Raw genomic sequence first — 23,202 nt, forward strand, 5'->3', positions numbered from 1 at the left:
TATTGGGCTTGCTCCCATATCAGTATTCTAGAGTGGCATGCTATTACAGGATTGAAATAAGCATTGCAAGATTGCAGACTTCCTCTGATTAATGTATATTTTGTGCATCCTATATGTTAACTTCCACCTATAGACGCTGAGAGATCACAGACATGATTCAAACCTCAATGTCCCCTTTTTCTCAGAAAGTATCCTCGCATGGTGGTCAACATTTTGGTTTCATTCTCCTCTCACTAGAAATCCTCCATAATCGAAGTAACATACGAAGTGTCTATGTGACCTGCTAAGTGCAGGTTTCTAGGAGTTTTTTCTTTCTTAAGTGGAAGAAGGCAAACCTTCTGAACAGAAGAAGCATGATTGCAGCAAGAATAGGTGCTATTTCCTTTTCCTGTTAATTTTGTGGTAGGTGAAACAGGTGGCAAGTGTGTAATCTTTTCTGTCTGTAAAGCTGGGGTTACTGCTGATAATTCAGATAATAAATGGGTTTCCATGCAAAATGCTGCTTTCCCCATTTTTCCTACCACAATATCCCTTGAACCTCACTATGCTTTGTTTTCAATACAGAGGTGAGGTAGGCTACAAAGAGCTGTGAATATCCAGCAACAACCTACGGTTTCTTAGATTGCTCACTCTTAATTTACAAGTCATTTGGGTTTGTTACCCTGGATTTTTCCCCAGATCTTGGTTTAAAGGTGTGAAGAATTAGTCTAATTGATTTATTGCACATTTATTTAGAAACTGTTTTTCAGCAAAAACTAATTAGAGCACCTTAGAATGAAAAATCATCATTACAGTAGTAAACCATGAAATGTCAATAGAGCAGGTCATGGCAGAATATTATAACATTTGGAAGGGTGCATTTTGCTCACTCTTAACCTATGGGAAAGGATATGTGGATAATAAATCCTGTATTTATGTAATCTAGAATGAAGGAAGAAGATGATTGTCAGCAATTATAAAAAAGGAATTGTTGATTTCAAAGGAATTGTAGATTTAAAATGGATTATCAAACTAGCTAGAACAGGGGTCCCCAAAGTACGGCCCGCGGGCCACATCCGGCCCATCGGAGCCATTTATCCGGCCCCCGCGGTGGTGGCTCCTTCCTCCTCCGCCAAGAAAGGTGCATGTAGTGTGGAGAAGGAGGAAAAGGCACATGCCTTTCTTATCTCCATCGCCCCACAGGCACTTTTCCCACTGCCGCTGCTGAGGAAGGGCCGCACGGGGCGAGGAAAAGGTGTGCGGCTTTCCTCCCTCACCCCAGGGGCAGCTTTCCCACCATCGAGGAAGGGCTGCACGGGGGGAGGAAAAGGCATTCCTCCCCCGCTGCGTGGGGCGCTTTCCCGCTGCCGCGGCTGAGGGAGGCCGCGGGAAAGGTGAGCGCAGGGTGAGGGAGGAAAGGTGCATGGCTTTTCCTCGCCCTGCACTCACCTTTCCCGCTGCTGCCGCCGCCGAGGAAGAGCTGCACGAGGCGAGGAAAAGGCATGTGACTTTCCTCCCTCACCTCGCGGGCAGCTTTCCCGCTGCCGCCGTCGAGGAAGGCAGTGGGAAAGGTGCGCGTGGGGTGAGAGAAGTGAGAAAGGCGCACGCCATTTCCTCGTCACGCACGCACCTTTCCCGCTGTCGAGGAAGGGCCTCACGGGGCGAGGAAAAGGCGTGGGCCTTTCCTCCTTTCCTCCTCGCTACCGCTGAGGAAGGCCTGCACAGAACGAGAGAGGAGGGAAAGATGCGTGCCTTTCCTGCCTCCTCGCTCACCTCGCACACTCCTTCTCCTCCTCCTCCCTCACCTGGTATGCGCCTTCCTGCAATGGAGGAGGCGAAACAACAATAGGGGCACCTGTGGTAAAAGGTAGAGGGCTCCCGTTTTATCTTGCCACACAGACTCCCTCCTTTGCAGCCCTGTCGTGGATTCATTTTTCTTGAAGGCTAGCAATTTCTTCCAACCCTGATTTTTAGTGCATTATTATTGTTGTTGTTGTTGTTGTTGGTCAGGGGTGCTTTATGTTTTGGTTCACAAAGGGAGAAAGGGGTTGGACTCTATGGCCCAAGGGGTCTCTTCCAACCATGTTTATTATGGTGTTGTTGTTGTTGTTGTTGTTATTGGGTGGCTATCTGTCAGGGGTGCTTTGATTATGATGTGATGCACAAAAGCAAAAGGGGGAGGGAGTAGATGTCCCAAGGGGTCTCTTCCAACCCTCTTTATTATTTTGATGATGATGATGATGATGATGATGATTATTATTATTATTAACATTGAGACTGTATTTGTTCCTTTTTTGTTTTTGTTTTTACTTCAAAATAAGATATGTGCAGTACGCATAGGAATTTGTTCATAGCTTTTTTAAAAAAAAACTATAATCCGGCCCTCCAATGGTCTGAGGGACCGTGAACTGGCCCCCTGCTTAAAAAGTTTGGGGACCCCTGAGCTAGAAGGTATGACATGTTTAAATGTGCTGGCCTCCTTTATTTATATAGGGTGTTGTATCTCTGTCTTGACTAGTATAGCTATGACCTTATTACAAATATGTTTAATATATATTCTTGCAGATCTGGCATGATCTAATGGTTTGAATGTTGGACTAGGCCTCCAGGGGACCAGGGTTCAAATCCCACTCAGCCATAGAAACCCACTGGATTGCCCTAGGCAAATCACAGTCTCCAAGGAGGGGGATGAATTCTTCCAGTCCTGGACAGTAGATGCTGGTGTGTCTAGGCTGTCACAGTCATCTGATAATGCCATTGAGAAGCAGCTGGATCATAGAGAAAGTTACATGGGGAAATCCATATCATTTTAGATACTTCCAATCCTAGTTCAGTCACCCGATGTTTGGAATAGGCACCCAGAATCACATAGTATACAAATTTGTGTAAGGTTAGGATTTGGAAAGCTTTTTACAAGGTCTTTAGCCTTTTTGCCATAGAGTGCTGGTACCTCATCGAAATACAATTCCTTGATTCCATAGCATTGAGTCATTGCAGTTAAAATGGCGTCAAACTACATTAATAGTACAGAGTAGATGCATCCCCAAAGGTGGGAATTTTTTTAGCAAGTACCATACTACTTGCTATCTGGTTTTGTGGTAAGCAACACCTACTGAAATTCTCTCTTCTGTGGGGACAAAAGGCATACCCAGTGTTCAATCTGGAAACCTTATGTGATGAATGTCTGTCGAACAGTGGTTCTCAACCTGTGGGTCCCCAGATATTTTGGCCTACAACTCCCATAAATCCTAACAGCTGGTAAACTGGCTGGGATTTATGGGAGTTGTAGGCCAAAACACCTGGGGACACACAGGCTGAGAACTATTGCTGTAAAAGGTCCTTGAGATGCTTGAAAGCTTCTGTATACAATGCAATAATGTTACCACTGAACTTATCCTTTCCCTGTGTATATTCCCATTTTCTCAAGCATTCTTGCACCCAAGGTGAGAACTGTGTCATTAGATAAACAAAGAGGGCATAGTAAGAGAGATTGCTTTAGTTGATTTTAAGTGACGTCAAAGGACATTCTGATACCAGCTGATTTTGTATTCATTCTTATGTAATCGGAGTGCAAATCTATTTTCTACCTGGAAATAACAATTTGCAGTATAATACCAGTAAAAAACAACTGTATTGCTCCCAAACAAAATACATTTGGGGTTCAATCCAATTGTGTGGTGTAGTGGATTGAGAGTTTGACTAAGGGGCACATCTACACAGACCGCTGAGGACAATTTGAAATTGATATTAAAGAATGCAATTTCATGGTGTGGATGATTAGATTGTTAGCCCTGGAACCATTTCAAGGCCTGAATAATGATTGTGCATACACAGAGAGCAGGGCCGGCCGGAGATAATTTAAAATATTAAGCGGGGGTGGGGAAAAGCGCCCCCCCTGCCGGCGCCGCGGGAGGCGTGGCCATGTGCCGCGGGAGGCGCATGGCCACGCCTCCCGCGGTGCTGGCGGGCCCCGCCTCCCGCGACCTGGCCCCGCCTCCCGCGCTGCTCGCCCTGACCCCGCCTCTCACGCAGCGTGGGAGGCGGGGTCAGGGCGAGTAGCGTGGGAGATGGGACCAGGGTTGGCCCCACCTCCCGCGCTACTCACCCTCTCCCGTCTGGCCTTTTCCAGCTGGTCAGACTGCAGCAGCGGTCCCTCCAGACTGCGATCGCGGCCTGGAGGGACCTCCGCTGCAGTCTGGCCAGCTGGAAAAGGCCAGACGGGCGAGGGTGAGTAGCGCGGGAGGCTGGACCAACCCTGGCCCCGCCTCCCGTGCTACTCGCCCTGACCCCGCCTCCCACACTGCGTGGGAGGCGGGGCCAGGGCACGCTGGGCGGGAGGCGGGGCACCGCCCTGATGGTGCCCCGCCTCTTGCCCAGTGCGCCCTGGCCTGGCTGGCCTTGCCCAGCCGGCAGCGGCCATGTGGAGCTCGCTCGTCGCCAAACAGGCCTTCCTGTTCACCAGCGAGCGAGCTCATGGTCCCTGCTGGGGCGGGGGAAGCCTGACGGCGCCCCCCAGGGACCTGCGCCCGAGGCGGCCACCTCACGTGGCCTCTATGGTGGGGCCGGCCCTGACAGAGAGTGAACTTGAACTGATTGCAGGATCCACATGATTGGTAGCTTGAAAGCTACAGAGAATGCAGGATTTGTCCCCCCCCCCCCCAAACTCCCCTCTCTGGAATGTGCATGTTTGCATCAGTGGAGTACGTTGGGTGTCCACACAGCAATTTGCATTATGCAGAGTTGATTTCATTGTGTGATGTGGTTTATATTACAATGTACTGATGCATATTAATGGCTTCCTTTTGGACATTCCCCTGACTTTGGTTGTGTCAGTTGCTGAGCTTAAAACGCATGGCATGCTTTAGCTACTGCCTTTTGAAGATAGCTTGAAGCCGTACTAAATGGTCAGTGTAGATATACCCTGAGACTCTAGAGACCAGGGTTCAAATTGCCTCTCAACCATTGAAACTAATTTAGGGTAAATTTCGCTCTTTCAACCTCAGAGAAAGTCAAGAGAAAATAGCCTCTGCAGAAATCTTGTCAAGAAAACCCTATGGTCCTAAGAGATCACCACAAGCCAGAAATAATTTGAAGGCATGTAATAACAACAGTTCCAATTCGAGTAGATTCACTTAATACCTTGTTGAATGGTAATCTAACAGGAGAAAATGCTGCTAGAACACGGCTATACAGCCCAGAAACCACACAGCACCTCAATGATTCAACAATGCACAGCAATCTAAAGGTAAGGTAAAGGTTTTCCCCTGACGTTAAGTCCAGTCATGACCGACTCTGGGGTTGGTGCTCATCTCCATTTCTAAGCCGAAGAGCCGGCGTTGTCCGTAGACACCTCCAAGGTCATGTGGCTGGCATGACTGCATGGAGCGCCGTTACCTTCCCGCCGGAGCGGTACCTGTTTATCTACTCACATTTGCATGTTTTTGAACTGCTAGGTTGGCAGGAGCTGGGGCTAACAGCGGGCGCTCATTCCGCTCCCGAGATTTGAACCTGGGACCTTTGATTTGCAAGTTCAGCAGCTCAGTGCTTTAACACACTGAGCCACCACCAGGGGCCCACACAGCAATCTAACACTTCTGCAAAACTCCATGAAAATCTACAGCAAAGTTTTAACTGTTTCTCTATGTAACTCATCCCTCTACTGTTCTCCAAAGAGGTTTCATTTCAACTTCATTATTGCTTCCCCTTTGATGTTGCATATCCCGACACATTTTGAATCCTGACATTTTGATCTCATCTCTTCCACGCCTCCAAACAAATGTGGTGGTGTATAACAAGGGACACCTAGTTGCCTGTGTGGCGAGCTGGCACGATTTGTTTTAAAACCAAAACGAAACCCTGCTCCCATCATCATAGCACAAGGACTTACATATGTTTTGTAAACAAAGTGCGAGGTACAAAGGCCATGGAACATTCTGCATGGGGCTAACCTGGAACAGTGCATTAAGGTACAAAACCTGAAGGACTGCATGCAACCATCAGTGTAGAGAAGATAACCTTAATGTAAACAATCTTCAGTTGATCTCCTTCATCTGTTTGTATGAAAACAGCCTGTGTGTGGGCTTCAAGGACTGATTTGACGGGTAATCAGATGCCTACCCAGCTGTCTGCTGTCAACCAAAGAGCTGTGCTTGATCGGAGGGTGTTCAGTTTGCCCTTTCATGTAATCCTAGCATTGGTATACTTCGGAGTGGATATTCCTTCCTCAAGTAACATTTGGCTCAAGTTGTGATATCAGGCTTTCTTCATCAAAAGCAAATTGTGTGTAGCTTTTAATTTTAAAATTCTGTATAGTGATTCCACTTTGGTTTTAAAATATGTTTTAACAAACATGCAGCTTGCAGAAGCCATGTAAACATACGGTGATGTTTTAACTACCTTCTTCAGGTTCTTGTTTAGATTTCTGTAATAAAACTTGTTTCTTAATGTAATATGCCCCATGGACAGTCCTCATGGTGATTACTGGCATGGCAGCTTTGATGTCAGCAGGTAAACATTTCTGTAATTAAGCAAATCCCTGGAACCTACTAGATGTGGTTGGACTGCAGTTTCGATTGACAATGATAGCTGGGGATGATGGGAGTTAAAGTCAAACAACACTTGCAGGATCACAAATTACCCACCAATGTGTTAAAGAGAGAAGGTGATCGTTTGAGCACTTACTGAGCACACTAGTTCAATTTCATTATCAAACAAATGCAAATGGACGTACAAAGTAAAACACATCTCATGCCTTTATTTTTGTTTTTTGGCAGGCATCACTTACATACCATGACCTATGTCTTTAAATGCAAGTTTTCCACACACTCGACTAAAGCAGAAGGAGGGCATGCAATATACAGGTAGATGTCAAACCATGGCAGCATTTCCCACTGTAGTCTTAAATACACATAATGTTTGTCAGTAAAACCAGCCCATAGTTCAAGCAGGTGTCATTTTGCCACTTTGGGATGAAGCAAATGTGCTCTCTCACACACCTCGTTTACTATTAGGTGTTGAGAAAGGCTGGAGTAAGGTTGAAAAGCTGAGAGAAGTTGAGTAAACCATTGTAGCAGCAAGAGAAATGGATGGAGAAATTCAACATCTCGGATTATTCCTTTTGCTCCAGTGTACTCCAGATGCTTTTGCATATGACTAGGGCAGTCATGTGTGATAAGAGATAGAAGTGGTATTTTATTCTGTGTGTGAAATAAGGGACAATGCTTCTTTTTAAAACAAACTCTCTACTGTCTGTTGGATTTTGTATTGCTTTTTTCTCCCCAATGTTAAAAATATATTTTGAAATGAAAGGTCACTTGTTTATAGTCTTCCAAAGCTACATCTGGCTTATCCATTATCTCGAGAGAAGAGTTGCCGGAAGCCAATTTGGAGACGTCTTTACCTATCTGATTACATACTGTGGCGCCTCTCATATTATATTTCAGGATACAGTTTTGCTCATTAGATACCGCCAGCTTGTCTGTCCAAGAAGTCTAACAATTGCATGACCAGACTGATGTGATAATTCACCTGAAACAAAATGTATCACACTGAGAAAAACAAAGTGGATGAAAACTAAAGTGGTAGCCCCTTGTTGAGTTGACTTTATTCTCTGGCTGACATGTTTATGCACACTTATTTCTGGCTTCTCTTGTGGTCACAATGCAGACTGAGGGCGTATCTACACTGTAGGCATATTATAGCCTTTGCCACCAAAGCATGCTAGTGCCTCACCAAATTGCAGGTTCCGTGATTCCACAGCATAGAGCTATGGCAGCTGAAGTGCTATCAAACTGTATTAATTCTACAGTGTAGTTGCACACTGAAAAAGTGCCAGACAGAAAGTCCTAGACCAGTGGTTCTCAACCTGTGGGTCCCCAGATGTTTTGGCCTTCAACTCCCAGAAATCCTAACAGCTGGTAAACTGGCTGAAATTTCTGGGAATTGTAGGCCAAAACACCTGGGGACCCATAGATTGAGAACCACTGTCCTAGACTAAGGCAGATGGTAGCACCTATATCTATCCATTGTCATTCTGGTGAGCCTGATATCCAGTTGGGATGATGTTTGCTTGTAGCTGAAATGAACTAATTGGCAGACTTGCCTAGCTGCTTCCTAAAGAGCAGAACTATTCAGAACACAAGGAACCCAGAAGTGGCTGAATTGACTAGTCTTCACCTAATCCAATGCATTAGCAGAGATATGAATAGGAGTGGTGGCTTAATGGCATGCTACGCCTATTAATACAAGAGTCCTGCACATAGAACAAATGGAAACACCTCAGAGAATTTGAAACTAGGAAAAATGACTTTTGGTAAGCAGCATTTTATAAACTGAGGTGACGGGACATGATCTGCTTTCTTTTAGCACTTTGGTTAGACCTCACCTGGAACATTGTGTCCAGTTCTGGGCATCATAATTTAGGAAATATATTGACCATCTAGAATGTGTCCAGAGGAAGGTGATCAAAATGGAAAAGGTCAAGATATCCTATTTGGAAGCATGTCCTATTCAGAGAGCTTCCATGTTACTCCCACTAATGCAATTTCAGTTCTAGATCTGGTATTTGCCTGGACCTTTCAGTCCATGATGTCAGTCCTAATTATGAATTTGCTGAATATTAAGAGTTTGTTTTAGCTGCTGCTTCTGCAGTTTTATTTTTACAATGCGAATGATCTGTCTTCTGATTTGATTATTGTATTACACTCTGCCATCCTGTGTGTTTTCCTTCTGAATGCAAGTATTTCCCAAATAACTGAATAAAAATATTTTTAGAGAACCCCCTCCATTAGGCGGCCTTCATGATTCAGTCCATCTTGGATAAATTTACATTGCATTCATTAATTCATTTATTGAATATTCATAAACTACATACCTTTAAAGATTTCAACAATAAAATATCATATGAAAGAATAACATTCATTTGTAATATCTATATTAGCCATAACAAATTAATATAGGCTCAGCTATATCAGGAAGGCTTCAAAAAAAAAAGAATTACAATACGGTATTCTTTGATGAGTATCAAAAATAGGATAGCTACTAATGTGGTTTTGGGAATTGCAGTCCAATACATCTGGATGGCACCAAGCTGACTCTGGAAGCTTCATGCAAAACAGCTTGTTGGTTTTTGTTGTAGCATAAGTTCTAAAGTGGACTAGATGAATTGGTAAATTATGGTGATAGGGAAATGTGGAGTTGTTGCCTTTTAAAGGATTCCTGCTTCTTTGTCTTTAACATATGAAAATGTTGGTAATGAACTCTCCCACACATCACATTTCTGTCTTTGCTTTCCTATCTGCATGCCATGCGGCTGATAAAGATTCAAGAGAGGGGCCCAGGATTTCAAGAAAAACATTACCCTCTGAGTTAAATAGATCTGCCCTTGGAACTTAAGTTTTTCATCAGAAGCTGCCAAGAGTCAGACGATTGGTGCAACTCTAGTGTTACCATATATGGAAAAGCGTAAAAAGAGGACACACATTTATCCATTGATTATGTCAAACTTCCAAGTGCTCTGATGACTGTTACTCCTACAGGTTGAGTATCCCTTACCCAAAATATTTGGCATCAGGAATGTTTGGGTTTTCAGAGGGTTTTTAAAGATTTTGGAATACCTGTATTTGCATATATACACATAATGCAACCAAGTAGAAACATGGAATTCATTTATCTTTCACATATACCCAGGGCTGTAGCCAGAAAAAATTTTTGGGAGGGGTTTTGAAAATTTTGGGGGAGGGGGGGTTTGAACCCTAGCACCCCCCCCCCCCCCCACTACAAACCTGTCAATATCTGCTTGAGATAGTGCCTGGAGGGACTCTTAATGTTTTGCCTCTCATAGACTTAGCATGGGGATTTGGTTAACGAGTTAAAATTCATGAGTAAACCAGGTTTTTTTTATAACCTGAAAAATTTGGGGGAAAAATTTTGGAAAATTTGAACCCCTAAACCCCCCCCCCCCCTCGCTACAGGCCTGCGTATACCTTATAAACATAGCCCAATGGTAATTGTATACATTATGAATAATGTTGTATATGAAACAAAGTTTGTGTGCATTGAACCATCAGAAAGCAAAGGTCTTACTATCTCGTCACTTAAGTACTTCAGGTTATTTCAGATTTCCGCATACGAGGTGCTCAACCCATCTATAAGCTGGGATGATTGCCATTAGAAATATTCCTAGTCTTCACTGTACAGGGTATTTAAATAACAATTTTACTTCACCAGCACCGTCTCTTCAGACAGTTGTTTCATGTGTTTCTTTAAGCTACCGTTTCATTGTGCTTATGTGGCTGGAGTCTCTCTCAGCTTCCATACACATCTACTCAGTACTCTTGATCTGTTGTCTCTCTTCTCCCCATCCCAAGTTGCCTTCTCAATCTCTCTCTGTGCTGTATTAAACCTCCATCCCTTCTCCTAGTAGACTTCTCAATGGAGACCATAATGAAGTGTTATAAGATGGAAAGAGAAGCAGCAGCTGACATTTTAAAAACCCCAGTCCTTTTAAAAGTCCATCATGACAGAAATGTTAGATCTGAAAAAGGACATGTCCAGGAAAAGGAAGGCATGTGGTAACCCTATACATCTAACTTAGTACAGATTGCAGTTTAATAGAACCCCAGGCTGCTTTTGTAAAACATCCATACTACTTCCACAAAACCTAATCATCCCCAGACTAAAACAAATGGTAGGAAAAGTGGAATTTCTACTTTTGGAAATTTTGGAGAGTGGTGATTCTCTTTTCAAAGAAATTTAAGCTCCGCTCTTTTTCTCCATACATTTTAATGGTTGGATAAAAATAAAAATGGGCTTCTAGCCACTTTCAGTTTCATGGTAGGGGTTGAAACTATTTTAGGGCAGTTTGGTCCCCAGGGACAGCAAACTTGGTCATAGTGTGTCAAAGATTGCCTTCACCTAATCTACATGTGATCAGTTAACAGGACTCTTGAGTTTTTCCCAGGTGTATATGGAGATATTGGAAAATGAGAGCTTCTCTATCCGGACTGAGTATCCTTTTTCTGGAATGCTTTGGACCTGATTTTGGATTTCCCCCCAGATTTTGGAATACCTGCATTTGAATATAAGTATATAATGAGATATCTTGGAGATGGGACCCAAATCTAAACCCTCATATATAAACCTTATATAATTAGCGTGAAGTTAATTTATATAAAATTTTAATAATTTTGTTTAGGAGCCCCTGGTGGCATAGGGGATTAAAGCCTCGTGACTTGAAAGTTGGGTTGCTGACCTGAAGGCTGCCAGGTTCGAATCCCACCCGGGGAGAGCACAGATGAGCTCCCTCTATCAGCTCCAGCTCCATGCAGGGACATGAGAGAAGCCTCCCACAAGGATGGTAAAACATCAAAACGTCTGGACGTCCCCTGGGCAACGTCCTTGCAGATGGCCAATTCTCTCACACCAGAAGCTACTCAGGTTGCTCCTGACATGAAAATAATAATAATAATAATAATAATAATAATAATAATAATAATAATAATTTTGTTCATGAAACATTTTGTATGCATTGAACCATCAGAAAGCAAAAGTGTCACTTATCAACCACCCATGTGGTCAATGTTGAATTTTGAAATATTTTGGGTTTCAGAATTCCCAATAAGGAATGCTTAATTTGTACAAAGCATGTGCTTATCACAGAGTCACAGCACTTGCCACAAAGAGTGTTTCATCTGATGTGACACACTTGGGCACTGGGTCTGTTGGTTTATTTCTTTGAACCTGGTACACAGCTAAAATATCTGCCTGGATTTCTAGAAAAACTGGAGGCCTTGTTGTATAATAGCCTCTTTATCGTTATCTGAAAACCCAGACCCCAAAATTTGAGTCTCTGAAAACAGGGTTTGGATATAGATGATCTCCCAATGCCCCATCTAACATCAGAAAAAGAAACCCCTGCTGGAAAGCCTTGCCTGGCTTTCTCCCTCTCACTAACACCACAATGTGCACAAGTTACCAGCAGGACATAAGAACTTCCTCCACCCAAGCTGTGCATAATAGATTGGAATGCCAGCTAGCAGCTGATCATTCAGGGTCACAATATATTTATTTATTTATTTATTTATTTTTCAAACTTATATGCCGCCACTCCCCTAGGGCTCGGAGCGGCTTACAAGAACCGGCTAAAATCAACAATTTAAAAACATCTTAAAAACATCTTTAAAAAACATCTTAAAAAATATCTTTAAAAACATCCTAAAAGCACCTTTTAAAACATCAACAACAGAACTCAAAAGCCTGTCGAAACAGGTGTGTCTTACATGCCCTACGGAAGGCCAACAAGTCCCGCAAGGCACGAACTTCAGGTGGCAAGGTGTTCCAAAGAGATGGCGCCACTACTGAAAAGGCTCTGTGTCTGGTTGTTGTTAGACGCAAGGTCTTAAAACTGGGGACTTCCAACAGGTCTTGGTCCTCAGAACGGAGGGATCTCTGGGGTTTGTAGGGAGTGAGGTGGTCCCTCAGGTACATCGGCCCTAGACCATGTAAGGCCTTGAAGGTAAGCACCATCACTTTGAAAGTGATCCGGTGCTCAATTGGTAACCAGTGCAGCTGCCGTAAGATTGGTGTTATGTGGCATCTTATCGGGACTCCCGCAAGGAGCCGGGCAGCTGCATTTTGCACCAATTTGAGCTTCCGGATCACCGACACAGGAAGGCCAATGTAGAGGGTGTTACAGTAATCCAGTCTCGAGATGACTGTGGCCTGGATCACCGTAGCCAGGTTGTCCCTAGACAGATAGGGGGCTAGCCGTCTAGCCTGCCGAAGATGAAAAAAGGCAGTTTTGGTAACGGCGGAGACCTGGGCCTCCATCGTCAATGAAGGGTCCAAGAGGACTCCCAGACTCTTTACCAGTAAAGACGGGCGTAGCACTTCGCCATCCAGGGTTGGCAACTGGATATCCCCACTGCCCGGTCGGCCCAGCCATAGGATCTCCGTCTTTGCTGGATTCACCCTCAACCTACTGGAACGCAACCATCCAATAATGGCCTCGAGGCACTGATGAAAACTGTCGGGTACAGACTCCGGTCGGCCCTCCATCTTTAACACAAGCTGAGTGTCGTCAGCGTATTGATAACACTCGAGCCCGAAATCTCGGACCAGCTGAGCAAGTGGTCGCATATAGATGTTAAACAACAGAGGGGAGAGAATGGCCCCCTGAGGAACCCCACAATGTAGAGGGGACCTCTCAGAGACCAGGCCTCCCCTCTCCACTCGCTGTCCACGGTTGTGAAGAAAGGAGGCCAGCCAATTTAAAGCTGTCCCCCTAACTCCAGCAACGGCAAGGCGGTGGATCAGAAGATTGTGATCGACTGTGTCAAATGCTGCTGTGAGATCCAATAACACAAGCAGCACCGACCCGCCCTGGTCAAGCTGGCATCGGAGATGATCTGTGATGGAAACCAATACAGTCTCTGTCCCATGCCCCACACGGAAGCCAGACTGGAAAGGATCCAGTCCGGCTGTGTCATCTAGAAACTGCTGCAGCTGCACCGCTACTGCCCTCTCAATCACCTTGCCCAGAAATGAAAGATTTGAAACTGGGCGGTAGCTGGAGGGAAGCGAACGATCTAAATCTGTTTTTTTCAGCAGAGGAGAGACCACCGCCTCTTTTAATCCCTCTGGAAAGACTCCTTGCTCAAGGGAGCTGTTTATTATCTTCAGCAGCGGGTCATGTAATCCCTCCAGGCAGGATTTCACCAACCATGAGGGACACGGATCGAGGGAGCAAGTGGTCGGTCTAACTACAGCTATGAGCCTATCAAGAGCCTCTGCATCCAGCAGGATGAACCGGTCGAGGGTGGGCCCAGCGAGTGGCCACGGCGTCCCAAGTTCTCTCACTGTGTCGATTGTGGCAGGGAGGTCCCGGCGTAGTAGCGAGATCTTGTCGGTAAAATAGCTCTGAAAAGCCTCGGCTGAAAGGGCCTGATCATCACTTTTTGGGACGATAGGGACCGTTGTTAAAGATCGAATAATTTTAAACAATTTTGCTGGGCGTGAGCTGGCAGACGCTATCAGAGAGGCGTAATATGCTCGCTTTGCTTCGATGATAGCATGTTCATAGGACTCCATGAAAGCCCTATAGGCTGATCTCGATACTCCGTCACGGAGTTCTCGCCACACGCTCTCTAGCCGTCTCTTTTCTCGCTTCATCGGTCGAAGTTCCTCGGTGAACCAAGGAGACCGGTTTCGGTGGGGTTGGAGAGGGCGTCTAGGGGCGATCTCATCGAGTGCATTGGATAGCCTGGTGTTCCATGAGTCCACCTGTGCATCGATCGAGTCGGTGACTGGCTCCAGATCTCTCAGAGCGTTCTGGAACCTACTGGGTTCCATAAGATTCCTTGGGCGAGCCCAGATCAGCTCGGCGCCCTTGTTGGGTGGGAAGGCATGCTCATCAGATATCTCATCTGAGGTGATCTGAAAGATCATCACCACAGCCCAGCTCCCCCGTTGTCCTATTTAGGGGGACTACGAAATTCCATCACCTAAGGGCCGTCCTACTCCGATAGTCCATCAGTGACCATTGTCACCATTGCCATAGGCAACTTCTTCACCTAGAAAGTCCCCACCCATGGAAGGGAGATGGATACCAGCAGGCAACAAATTCAGGGTTCCTCCAATAAAGCTTTATTAAACTTCCCACAATACACAACTCACCAATTCCAGTTGTAAAGCATAACAATGAATGTACATCACATCAATGAGAAAACGGATTGTAACTTTGATCTAATCAGAACAAAGTCCATTATGTTTGAAAGACCATAAAATACTGTTAACCACACATGGCAGGCATGTCAGATCTGGGATTCACCCTTTCCCCTGGAATTCTTCCTTGATCAAGTAAGCAATAAAATCGATCATTGATTTTGCCCTCATTTCTGCGTATCTTGACTGGAAACCACAGGAGTTGGCATGCCAGGAATGGACTTGATTGCAGGACAACAGTATTATACAGAAAGAAAAAGAAAGAAAGAGGAAGGAAGGAGTGTTTACCTCCCACTGCTGCTCTAGCACAAACTTTTGGCACAAACCTTTTTGATTAATTGACAAAAGATAACAGTGTTTCTGATCTCCAGACTTTCCCGTGTGTTGCAGTTAGCAGTATAGCACTGACTTTTATCATATTTTGATTGCCATAACTCAAACGCTGCTGGAGCCAGCACCTTACCATGCAGGAAATAACATTGCCTACATTATATAAAGAAACTAAAATGCATGTGTCTGATAGCTGTGTAGAAAGCAAAATGTGTAGGATAACAGCGTGGGTGGCAAGAGAACTTTTCTCTTAGAGGTGTTCTCATTTAATTTTCCATCACCTCCTACCTTGTGCAGTCACTTCTACGTGATTCTAAAAGGGTAGAGGTCTGAATGGGAGACCTTTGTCGCTATGGTAAACTAGGTGCTACTAAAGATAAACAAAAGAACTTCTAAAATTATGTAGGAGTGAAGTCATTTCACTGGCCCCACAATCATGTCAAAGGAATGGATCAGCCCAAAATAGGTTGTTGTCTGAGGCAAATGTCTAGATACTTGCTTGTTCTTTTTCATTCCATACAAAAAAGCAAAGAGGATCATCTGAACCTTTCTTCAACACTGATTGCATGCCCTCCAACATTTCATGGATCAATAAGTGTGGGCAAGCAACAATTGAGCATGGGCAAAGTAGAAAAGGTTATTAAGGAGGAATAACACACAAGCTAGGAGAGGCTACTTAGTTTGCTTTTAAATAAGTCCACAGAAAAAGGCAAGAAACAGCATGATGTTGTGATTTGAGCATTGGTCTGTGACTCTGAAGATCTGGATTTGAATTGCCAGTCAAGCATGGAAGCCCATGGCAAGTACCACTTCCTCAACCTCAGAGGAAGGCAAATATGAGCAAATCTTGCCATGATAACTTCACTTTAAGGTTGTCATAAATGGGAAATGACTTGATGGCACACAGCAACAACCAAACCAGGAAAGAGAAGATCCCATCGCCTCTTCTTCTCTCCCTCCTACTGGGCTAATAGAGTGCAAATTACTTCTGAACTTCTAGCTCGGTTTGTGCCAATGAAAGTAAGCTGAGGAAAAAGAACAAACTGGAAGAAAGAAGAGAAACTAGGACATTTGTACAACATCTGAAAAAGTTAGGAGACAAATGATTAACTGAGACTTTTCCTACCAAATTGGTTCTGTTAGAGAGCATGCTGATCAGAAGTCCTATGGTTTGTTGCCCAAGGCAGTTGCTTCACTCTTTGCATGCTCTCTGACCATGAAATGCTGATTAATTGTTAGTGTATGGAATCAAACAGGAAGATGTTAATTGTCTCACTGGAACTGTGAGCCACAACCCTCATTGCAACATTTGTTCCACTTTTTAGATTCAATATTCCTTTATGTCCTGCATGGAGATGAATGATGCACACTGGAGGAAACAGTGGCGTGATCATCCAGTTTGCTACCCAATAACTTCACTTGTAATTTCTAATAATATCTTATACCCCCTTGCTCTTTGGGAGGGGTGTTATGAGTTAATGGGGTGGTAACTGGGATTGCTAGTTTTGGTTCAACCCAGGCCTTGAGGCTTCTAGACCAAAACTTAGACCAAATACCATTAAGTGCCAACCACAGTTGTTCACAAATTGTCATATATATATATATATACACGCACGAACACACACACATATATGCAGTATATACACACACACACACTTAATGTAAGCTACTTGCTTCTACTAGATGGTGGATGCAGAGCAGTGGGTGAGTTTTTGGTACCACAAGGACTGGGAAGGAAGGCAGAAGCAACTAAGTAAATACATAGCCCTCTGAAAAGTCTTTGCAAAGTGCAGCAACAAAATATTTGTGCTTTGCAAACCATAATATAGTGCTGAGCTACTAAATGAGCTGAAGATTTGCATGGCCAAAGTGGACCTGCCCCATAAAAAAAACAGAATTTATAGTCTTGTCTCCCATCATAAAAACTGGAGACTGACAACAAGTTCCTGAGATAGAAGACTAACTACTCCATTTGCCTAAATTGTATGACAACATAGCTCTTCACAAATTGCACGTGGCAGAGCTTTTAGTGGCTTTATACAGTGAGGCCCCTTCTACACTGCCATATAATCCAGATTTTCATATCAGATAGTCTACATTATCTGCTTTGAGCTGGATTATATGAGTCTACACTGCAATATAATCCAGTTCAAAGAAGATAATCTGGATTTTATTTGGCAGTGTAGAAGAGGCTTGAGATGATTTTCTCACCTGGCCCAACCCTAGCTACAGGCAGCCTTGAGATTAACAGCAGCTTCCTAGCTGCTTATTAGTTTATTAATATTCCAGGGGAATTTATCAAGTATTTTTTGATCTTTGTGGGTCACCCAAATTCCCAGTCATACTCACATAGCAGTTAGATGAATGGGTTGTGCTGCAGTGCTATTTATAGACCAGAATGGATGGGTGCTACTGTGTCATTTATATAATAAAATGGAGTTTTGCTACTGTGTCTATATAACAAAGAAATTTATTCAGCTTTGAGCCTATCCTTCCTCTAGGATTTCTAAAAACAAACTCTTCATAGGAGCATATGCTGATCCTCCATAGCCAGAATTTCTGTACGCATAGATTCAACCATCCACTGTTTGATTTTTTTTTCTTTAAAAAATTCTAAACACAAACCTTGATTTTGCTGTTTTCTATAAGGGACACAATTTTACTACGTCATTTTATATACAGTAATGGAACTTGAGTATCCATGGGTCCAGCAGATACCAAGAGTTCCTTGTCAATTTTTTTTTCTGCCAACTCCAATTCATTTCCCCTTCTTATTTCTGGTTTTGGAGATTTAACAACCGGGTTATTGAAAAATGGGGAAGTCATTAAATCTGCAGATGGGGTGTAATTGGTGTTAGAGTTGTGAGAGTGGGCTAGCATTTCTGTGTTCTCAAATAATATGCTTTGTCTAGGTTGGTTCATCAAGTGTTCTGCTATGGCAACTTCTTTGGTTGAGTTAGTCTGCAGTGCCTTTCATGTTCCTTGATTCATGTTTGGGCAATGCTGTGTTTGGTGGCCCCCATGTAGACTGCACACAGTAAGCACACACACACAGCACACAGTTTGAGAACACAGAAATGCTGGACCACTCTAACAACCACCATGTCCGACTACACAGGGATGCCATTGAAATCCACAAGCATGGGGACAATTTCAACAGAAAGGAGGAAACCATGAAAATGAACACAATCTGGCTACCAGTGTTTAAAAAAGACTTGAATATCAGGGCAGTAAATAAAGAACAACACTCTGAAAACGGGAATTCCAGACATGAAACAATCAGGGCCAGCTAACACCTCCCAACAAAGGATTCCATCAGGCAGGAAGCAGCCAGGTTTTGAATCTGCAAGGCCATTAAAGGCTAATCAAGGTGATCAATTGCAACATTCACACCTGCCTCAGACAGACAAGAGTTCTTTTTCCCAACCTGTACTTTCCAAGTCATAGGGAGGAAGGAGCAAGCTTGTTTTCTGCTGCCCTTGAGAGGATGCGGAACAACAGCTTTAAATTACAGGAAAGGAGATCTCACCTGAACATTAAGAAGAACTTCCTAACTGGGTTGTTGTGGGTTTTCTGGGCTGTATGGCCATGTTCCAGAAGCATTTTCTCCTGACGTTTTGCCCACATCTATGGCAGGCATCCTCAGAGGTTGTGAGGGATATTGGAAAAACTAAGCAAGGAAGGCTTATATATCTGTGGAAGGTCCAGGGTGGAAGAAAGGACTTTTGTCTGTTGGAGGCCAGTGTGAATGTTGTCATTAATCGCCTTGATTAGCATTAATGGCCTGGCCAGCTTCATGTCCTGGCACCTTCCTGCCTGAGGAAGTCCTTTAAACATCAGGAGAAAATGCTTCTGGAACATGGCCATATAGCCCGGAAAACCCACAACAACCCTGTGATTCCGGCCATGAAAGCCTTCGACAACACAACCTCTTAACTGTGAGAGCTGTTCGGCAGTGGAACTCACTACCTCGGAGTGTGGTTGAGGCTCTTTCTTTGGAGGCTTTTAAGCAGAGGCTGGATGGCCATCTGTTGGGTGTGCTTTAGCAGGGGGTTGGACTGGATGGCCCATGAGGTCTCTTCCAACTCTAGGATTCTGTATAAACCCCATTTTCCAACAGACCTCACAACCTCTGAGGATGCCTTCCATAGACGTGGGTGAAACGTCAGGAGAGAATGCTCCCGAAACATGGCCCTACAGCCCGGAAAACTCACAACAACCCAATCAAAATTGGGTTAAGATGATGGTTGCGGTTCTGGAGAGACTCTCATTTTTGTTCCTCGTATACTTGGTATATACATCGTATCTCCTGTTAACCTAGCAGTTCGAAAACATGCAAATTTGAGTAGATCAATAGGTACACCTCCGGCGGGAAAGTAACGGCGCTCTATGCAGTCATGCCGGCCGCATGACCTTGGAGGTGTCTACGGACAACGCCGGCTCTTCGGCTTAGAAATGGAGATGAGCACCAACCCCCAGAGTCAGACATGACTGGACTTAACGTCAGGGGAAACCTTTACCTTTATAATTGGTAGGGGGGTTTGCTTAAGCAGTTAAAATTCATGAGTAAACCAGGTTTTTTTGTTTGTTTGTTTTGACCTGAAAAATTTCGGGGTGGCTGGCTTGAACCCCTAAACTGCCAGCTTGAAGTGGGGTCAGGCTGCACTCAATTCCACAGGGAGGGTTTGAACGGAGAGGGCGTTGTGGCTTTCCTCTCGGAGGGCGTGGCCAAAGCGAGCAGTGGGCGGAGACTGTTGCTCTGCCTCGGAGTCAGGCCCCGCCTCAGCCTCTCTTCCGTCACGTCTCCTCGCGCCCGCCCCTCTGGCGGCTGGAGGAGGAGGAGCTACTGGTGCCGAGGCTTCCTGGGAGGAAGGAAGGCAGGAAGGCAGCAAAGGGAGGCACTGAGGTGGACTAGCGTTGCGAGGGGACCCGGAGACAAGGGAGGCCAAGCTGCCAGGCCGGAGTGGGCCTCCACCGCCGAAATGGAGCACCTCCAGCAGCAGCAGCAGCCTCAGCAGCCGGCCAGTCGGTACCAAGTGGTGAGTGAGTGAGTGAGTGAGTGGCCGCCGGAGGGAGAAGAGGGAGGCCTCCCGCAGCCTAGGCCTGGCCTCCTTGGAAGCCCCCCTTCGCCTCCACGGTGGCAGTTACTCCTTCCAAGCCTCGAGCAAACAAGGAAGGCCCTGCTTTGTTCGAGGAGCCCCCTGATCCCACCAGAATTGCCCACACTGTAGAAGTGATGCCGTTTGACCCCCACTTACACTGCCATGGCTCCAGGCTGTGGAAACCCCTCAACCTCTGAGGATGCCTGGGCGAAACGTCAGGAGAGACTGCTTCTGGAACATCGCCAATACAGCCCAGAAAACTCACAGCAACCCAGTGATTCCGGCCATGAAAGCCTTTTGACAACACATCTTGGGATTTGTCTTCCCAGCCTTTTGACAGGAAAGGCTGGTCAAACTACAACTCCCAAACAACACTGAGCTGTGGCCGTTGGGAATGCTGTCAAGCTATTAGTTCTTCGGTGATGCACCCTGGCAGAGTGGCACCTTTGCGTTCAGTGTGCCTTATTTGTATACAATTTACACTCCGGCTGTAAACCTGGCTTGGAGGCACCCATACAGGGAATGTTGAATGCACAAGGTTAGGAACAAGTTCAGTTCTGTGGGTTTGTTCTTAAGTTGTATTTGTATGCAAGTCTGAACAGGTGCTTTCTAAAAGTATAACTTTTATTATGTACAGTAGAGTCTCACTTATCCAAGCTAAACGGGCCAGCAGAAGCTTGGATAAGCGAATATCTTGGATAATAAGGAGGGATTAAGGAAAAGCCTATTAAACATCAAATTAGGTTATGATTTTACAAATTAAGCACCAAAACATCATGTTATACAACAAATTTGACAGAAAAAGTAGTTCAATACGCAGTAATGTTATGTTGTAATTACTGTATTTACGAATTTAGCACCAAAATATCACGATATATTGAAAACATTGACTACAAAAATGGCTTGGATAATCCAGAGGCTTGGATAAGCGAGGCTTGGATAAATGAAACTCTATTGTATTTATTTCCTCCTTTATCTCTCCATAACGAGACTCAAAGCAGCTCACAATCAAAAACATGACAACTTAAAATATATAAATATACAATAATAAAACAGCATATCATTATTATCAGTATATATAAGTATTACTGGTGGCACAGTGTGTTAAAGCGCTGAGCTGCTGAACATGTAAATGTGAGTAGATCAATAGGTACCGTGGGAAGGTAACGGCGTTCCATGCAGTCATGCCAGCCACATGACCTTGGAGATGTCAATGGACAACACCAGCTCTTCGGCTTAGAAATGGAGATGAGCACCAACCCCCAGAGTCGGTCACGACTGGACTTAACGTCAGGGGAAACCTTTACCTTTATTACGATATTACAATATTATTATTATATATTTTATTGTAGTATACTGTATTATGCTGTAATGTTATTATCAATATTATATGTATATACAATATATTATATGTAGCATAGCACAATATTAGTATTATGTATTACTATATTGTACTACACCACTATCCTGCAATATTATTTGTAATATTACATGTAATATACAATTATTATATTATTATATTGTACTATATTGTTATACCACAATATATATACACTACCAATATATTATGCTATTAGTATTATATAATATATTGTACTATATCATAATTAGTAGTATATATAATATATTATACTACAACAATATTAATGTTATATATAATATATTAGGATTATTACATTCCAATTTTATTATTTCTATATATTATTATAAGGAGCCCCGGTGGCAAAGTGCATTAAAGCACTGAGCTGGAGACCAAAAGGTCCCAGGTTCAAACCCCGGGAGCGGTATGAGCGGCTGCTGTTAGCTCCAGCTCCTACCAACCTAGCAGTTCGATAAACATGCCAATGTGAGTAGACCAATAGGTACTGCTCCGGCGGGAAGGTAATGGCGCTCCATGCAGTCATGCTGGCCACATGACCTTGGAGGTGTCTACGGACAACGCCGGCTCTTCGGCTTAGAAATGGAGATGAGCACCAACCCCCAGAGTCAGACATGACTGGACTTAACGTCAGGGAAAAACCTTTACCTTTACCTTTTATATATTACTAGCTGTGCCCGGCCACGCGTTGCTGTGGCGAAGTCTGGTGTTATGGGAAATAAAGTATTGAGGAATTGGTGGTAGTTAAGATAAAGGGTAAAGGTTTTCCCCAGACATTAAGTCCAGTCGTGTCTTACTCTGGGGGTTGGTGCTCATCTCCATTTCTAAGCCGAAGAGCCGGCGTTGTCCGTAGACTCCTCCAAGGTCATGTGGGATGACTACATGGAGCGGCGTTACCTTCCCGCCGGAGCAGTACCTATTGATGCACTCACATTTGCATGTTTTTGAACTTCTGGGTTGGCAGAAGCTGGGGCTAACAGTAAAGGCTCACTCTGGTCCCCCAATTCAAACCTGCGGCCTTTCAGTCCAGAAGTTCAGCAGCTCAGCGCTTTAACACGCTGTGCCATCAGGGGATATTATTTCCTAAAGGTTGTGAATATATAATATTTCTGATTGGTTTTTTTTGTTTGTTGGAGGCAAGTATGAATGCTGCAATTAGGAAAAATGATTAGGATGTAATGGCCTTGCAGCTTTAAAGCCTGGCTGTTTCCTCCCTGAGTGAATTTTTTGTTGGGAGGTGTTAGCTGGCCCTGATTGTTTCCTGTCTGGAATTCCCTTGTTTTCAGAGTGGTGTTGTTTGCGATATTTTATGTGCTTCTACTGTCTGTGGCCCTGAGAAAACAGAGGATTTGCCAGACTTTGATGATGGGAATACTTTGTTGGGATGTGTTAGCTGGCCCTGATTGTTTCCTGTCTGGAATTCCCCTGTTTATTTACTGTCCTGGTTTTAGAGATTATATTGTTCTGCATTATTCTATCCCAGTAATTATTTCATATTAAAGAAGAATCTCACTTATCCAACATTCGCTTATACAATGTTCTGGATTATCCAACGCAGTCTGCCTTTTCATAATCAATGTTTTTGTAGTCAGTGTTTTAAATTCATTGTGATATTTTAGTGGTAAATTTGTAAATACAATACAGTAGAGTCTCACTTATCCAACATAAACGGGCTGGCAGAATGTTGGATAA

The 23,202-nt window shown here is 44.1% G+C and overlaps 1 protein-coding gene across 5 annotated transcripts in view; it reads left to right on the forward strand.

The window, feature by feature from the left end:
• The window catches only part of ndfip2 (Nedd4 family interacting protein 2), a 106,253-nt gene that overhangs the window by 25,934 nt on the left and 57,117 nt on the right, over window positions 1-23,202 (forward strand). Inside the window, exon 1 of one of the 5 annotated variants that reach the window (XM_008106925.3) lies at window positions 19,838-20,069. The exons of the other annotated variants lie outside the window; for them this stretch is intronic. Within the exon in view, the coding sequence (XP_008105132.1) occupies window positions 20,013-20,069 (57 nt within the window). The 5' untranslated portion in view covers window positions 19,838-20,012. Of the gene's footprint in view, window positions 1-19,837; window positions 20,070-23,202 lie in introns of those variants that run through there. 5 annotated transcript variants of the gene reach the window in all.

This window comes from Anolis carolinensis, chromosome 3 (genome assembly GCF_035594765.1).
Source record: "Anolis carolinensis isolate JA03-04 chromosome 3, rAnoCar3.1.pri, whole genome shotgun sequence".
Lineage (NCBI taxonomy): Eukaryota > Metazoa > Chordata > Lepidosauria > Squamata > Dactyloidae > Anolis > Anolis carolinensis.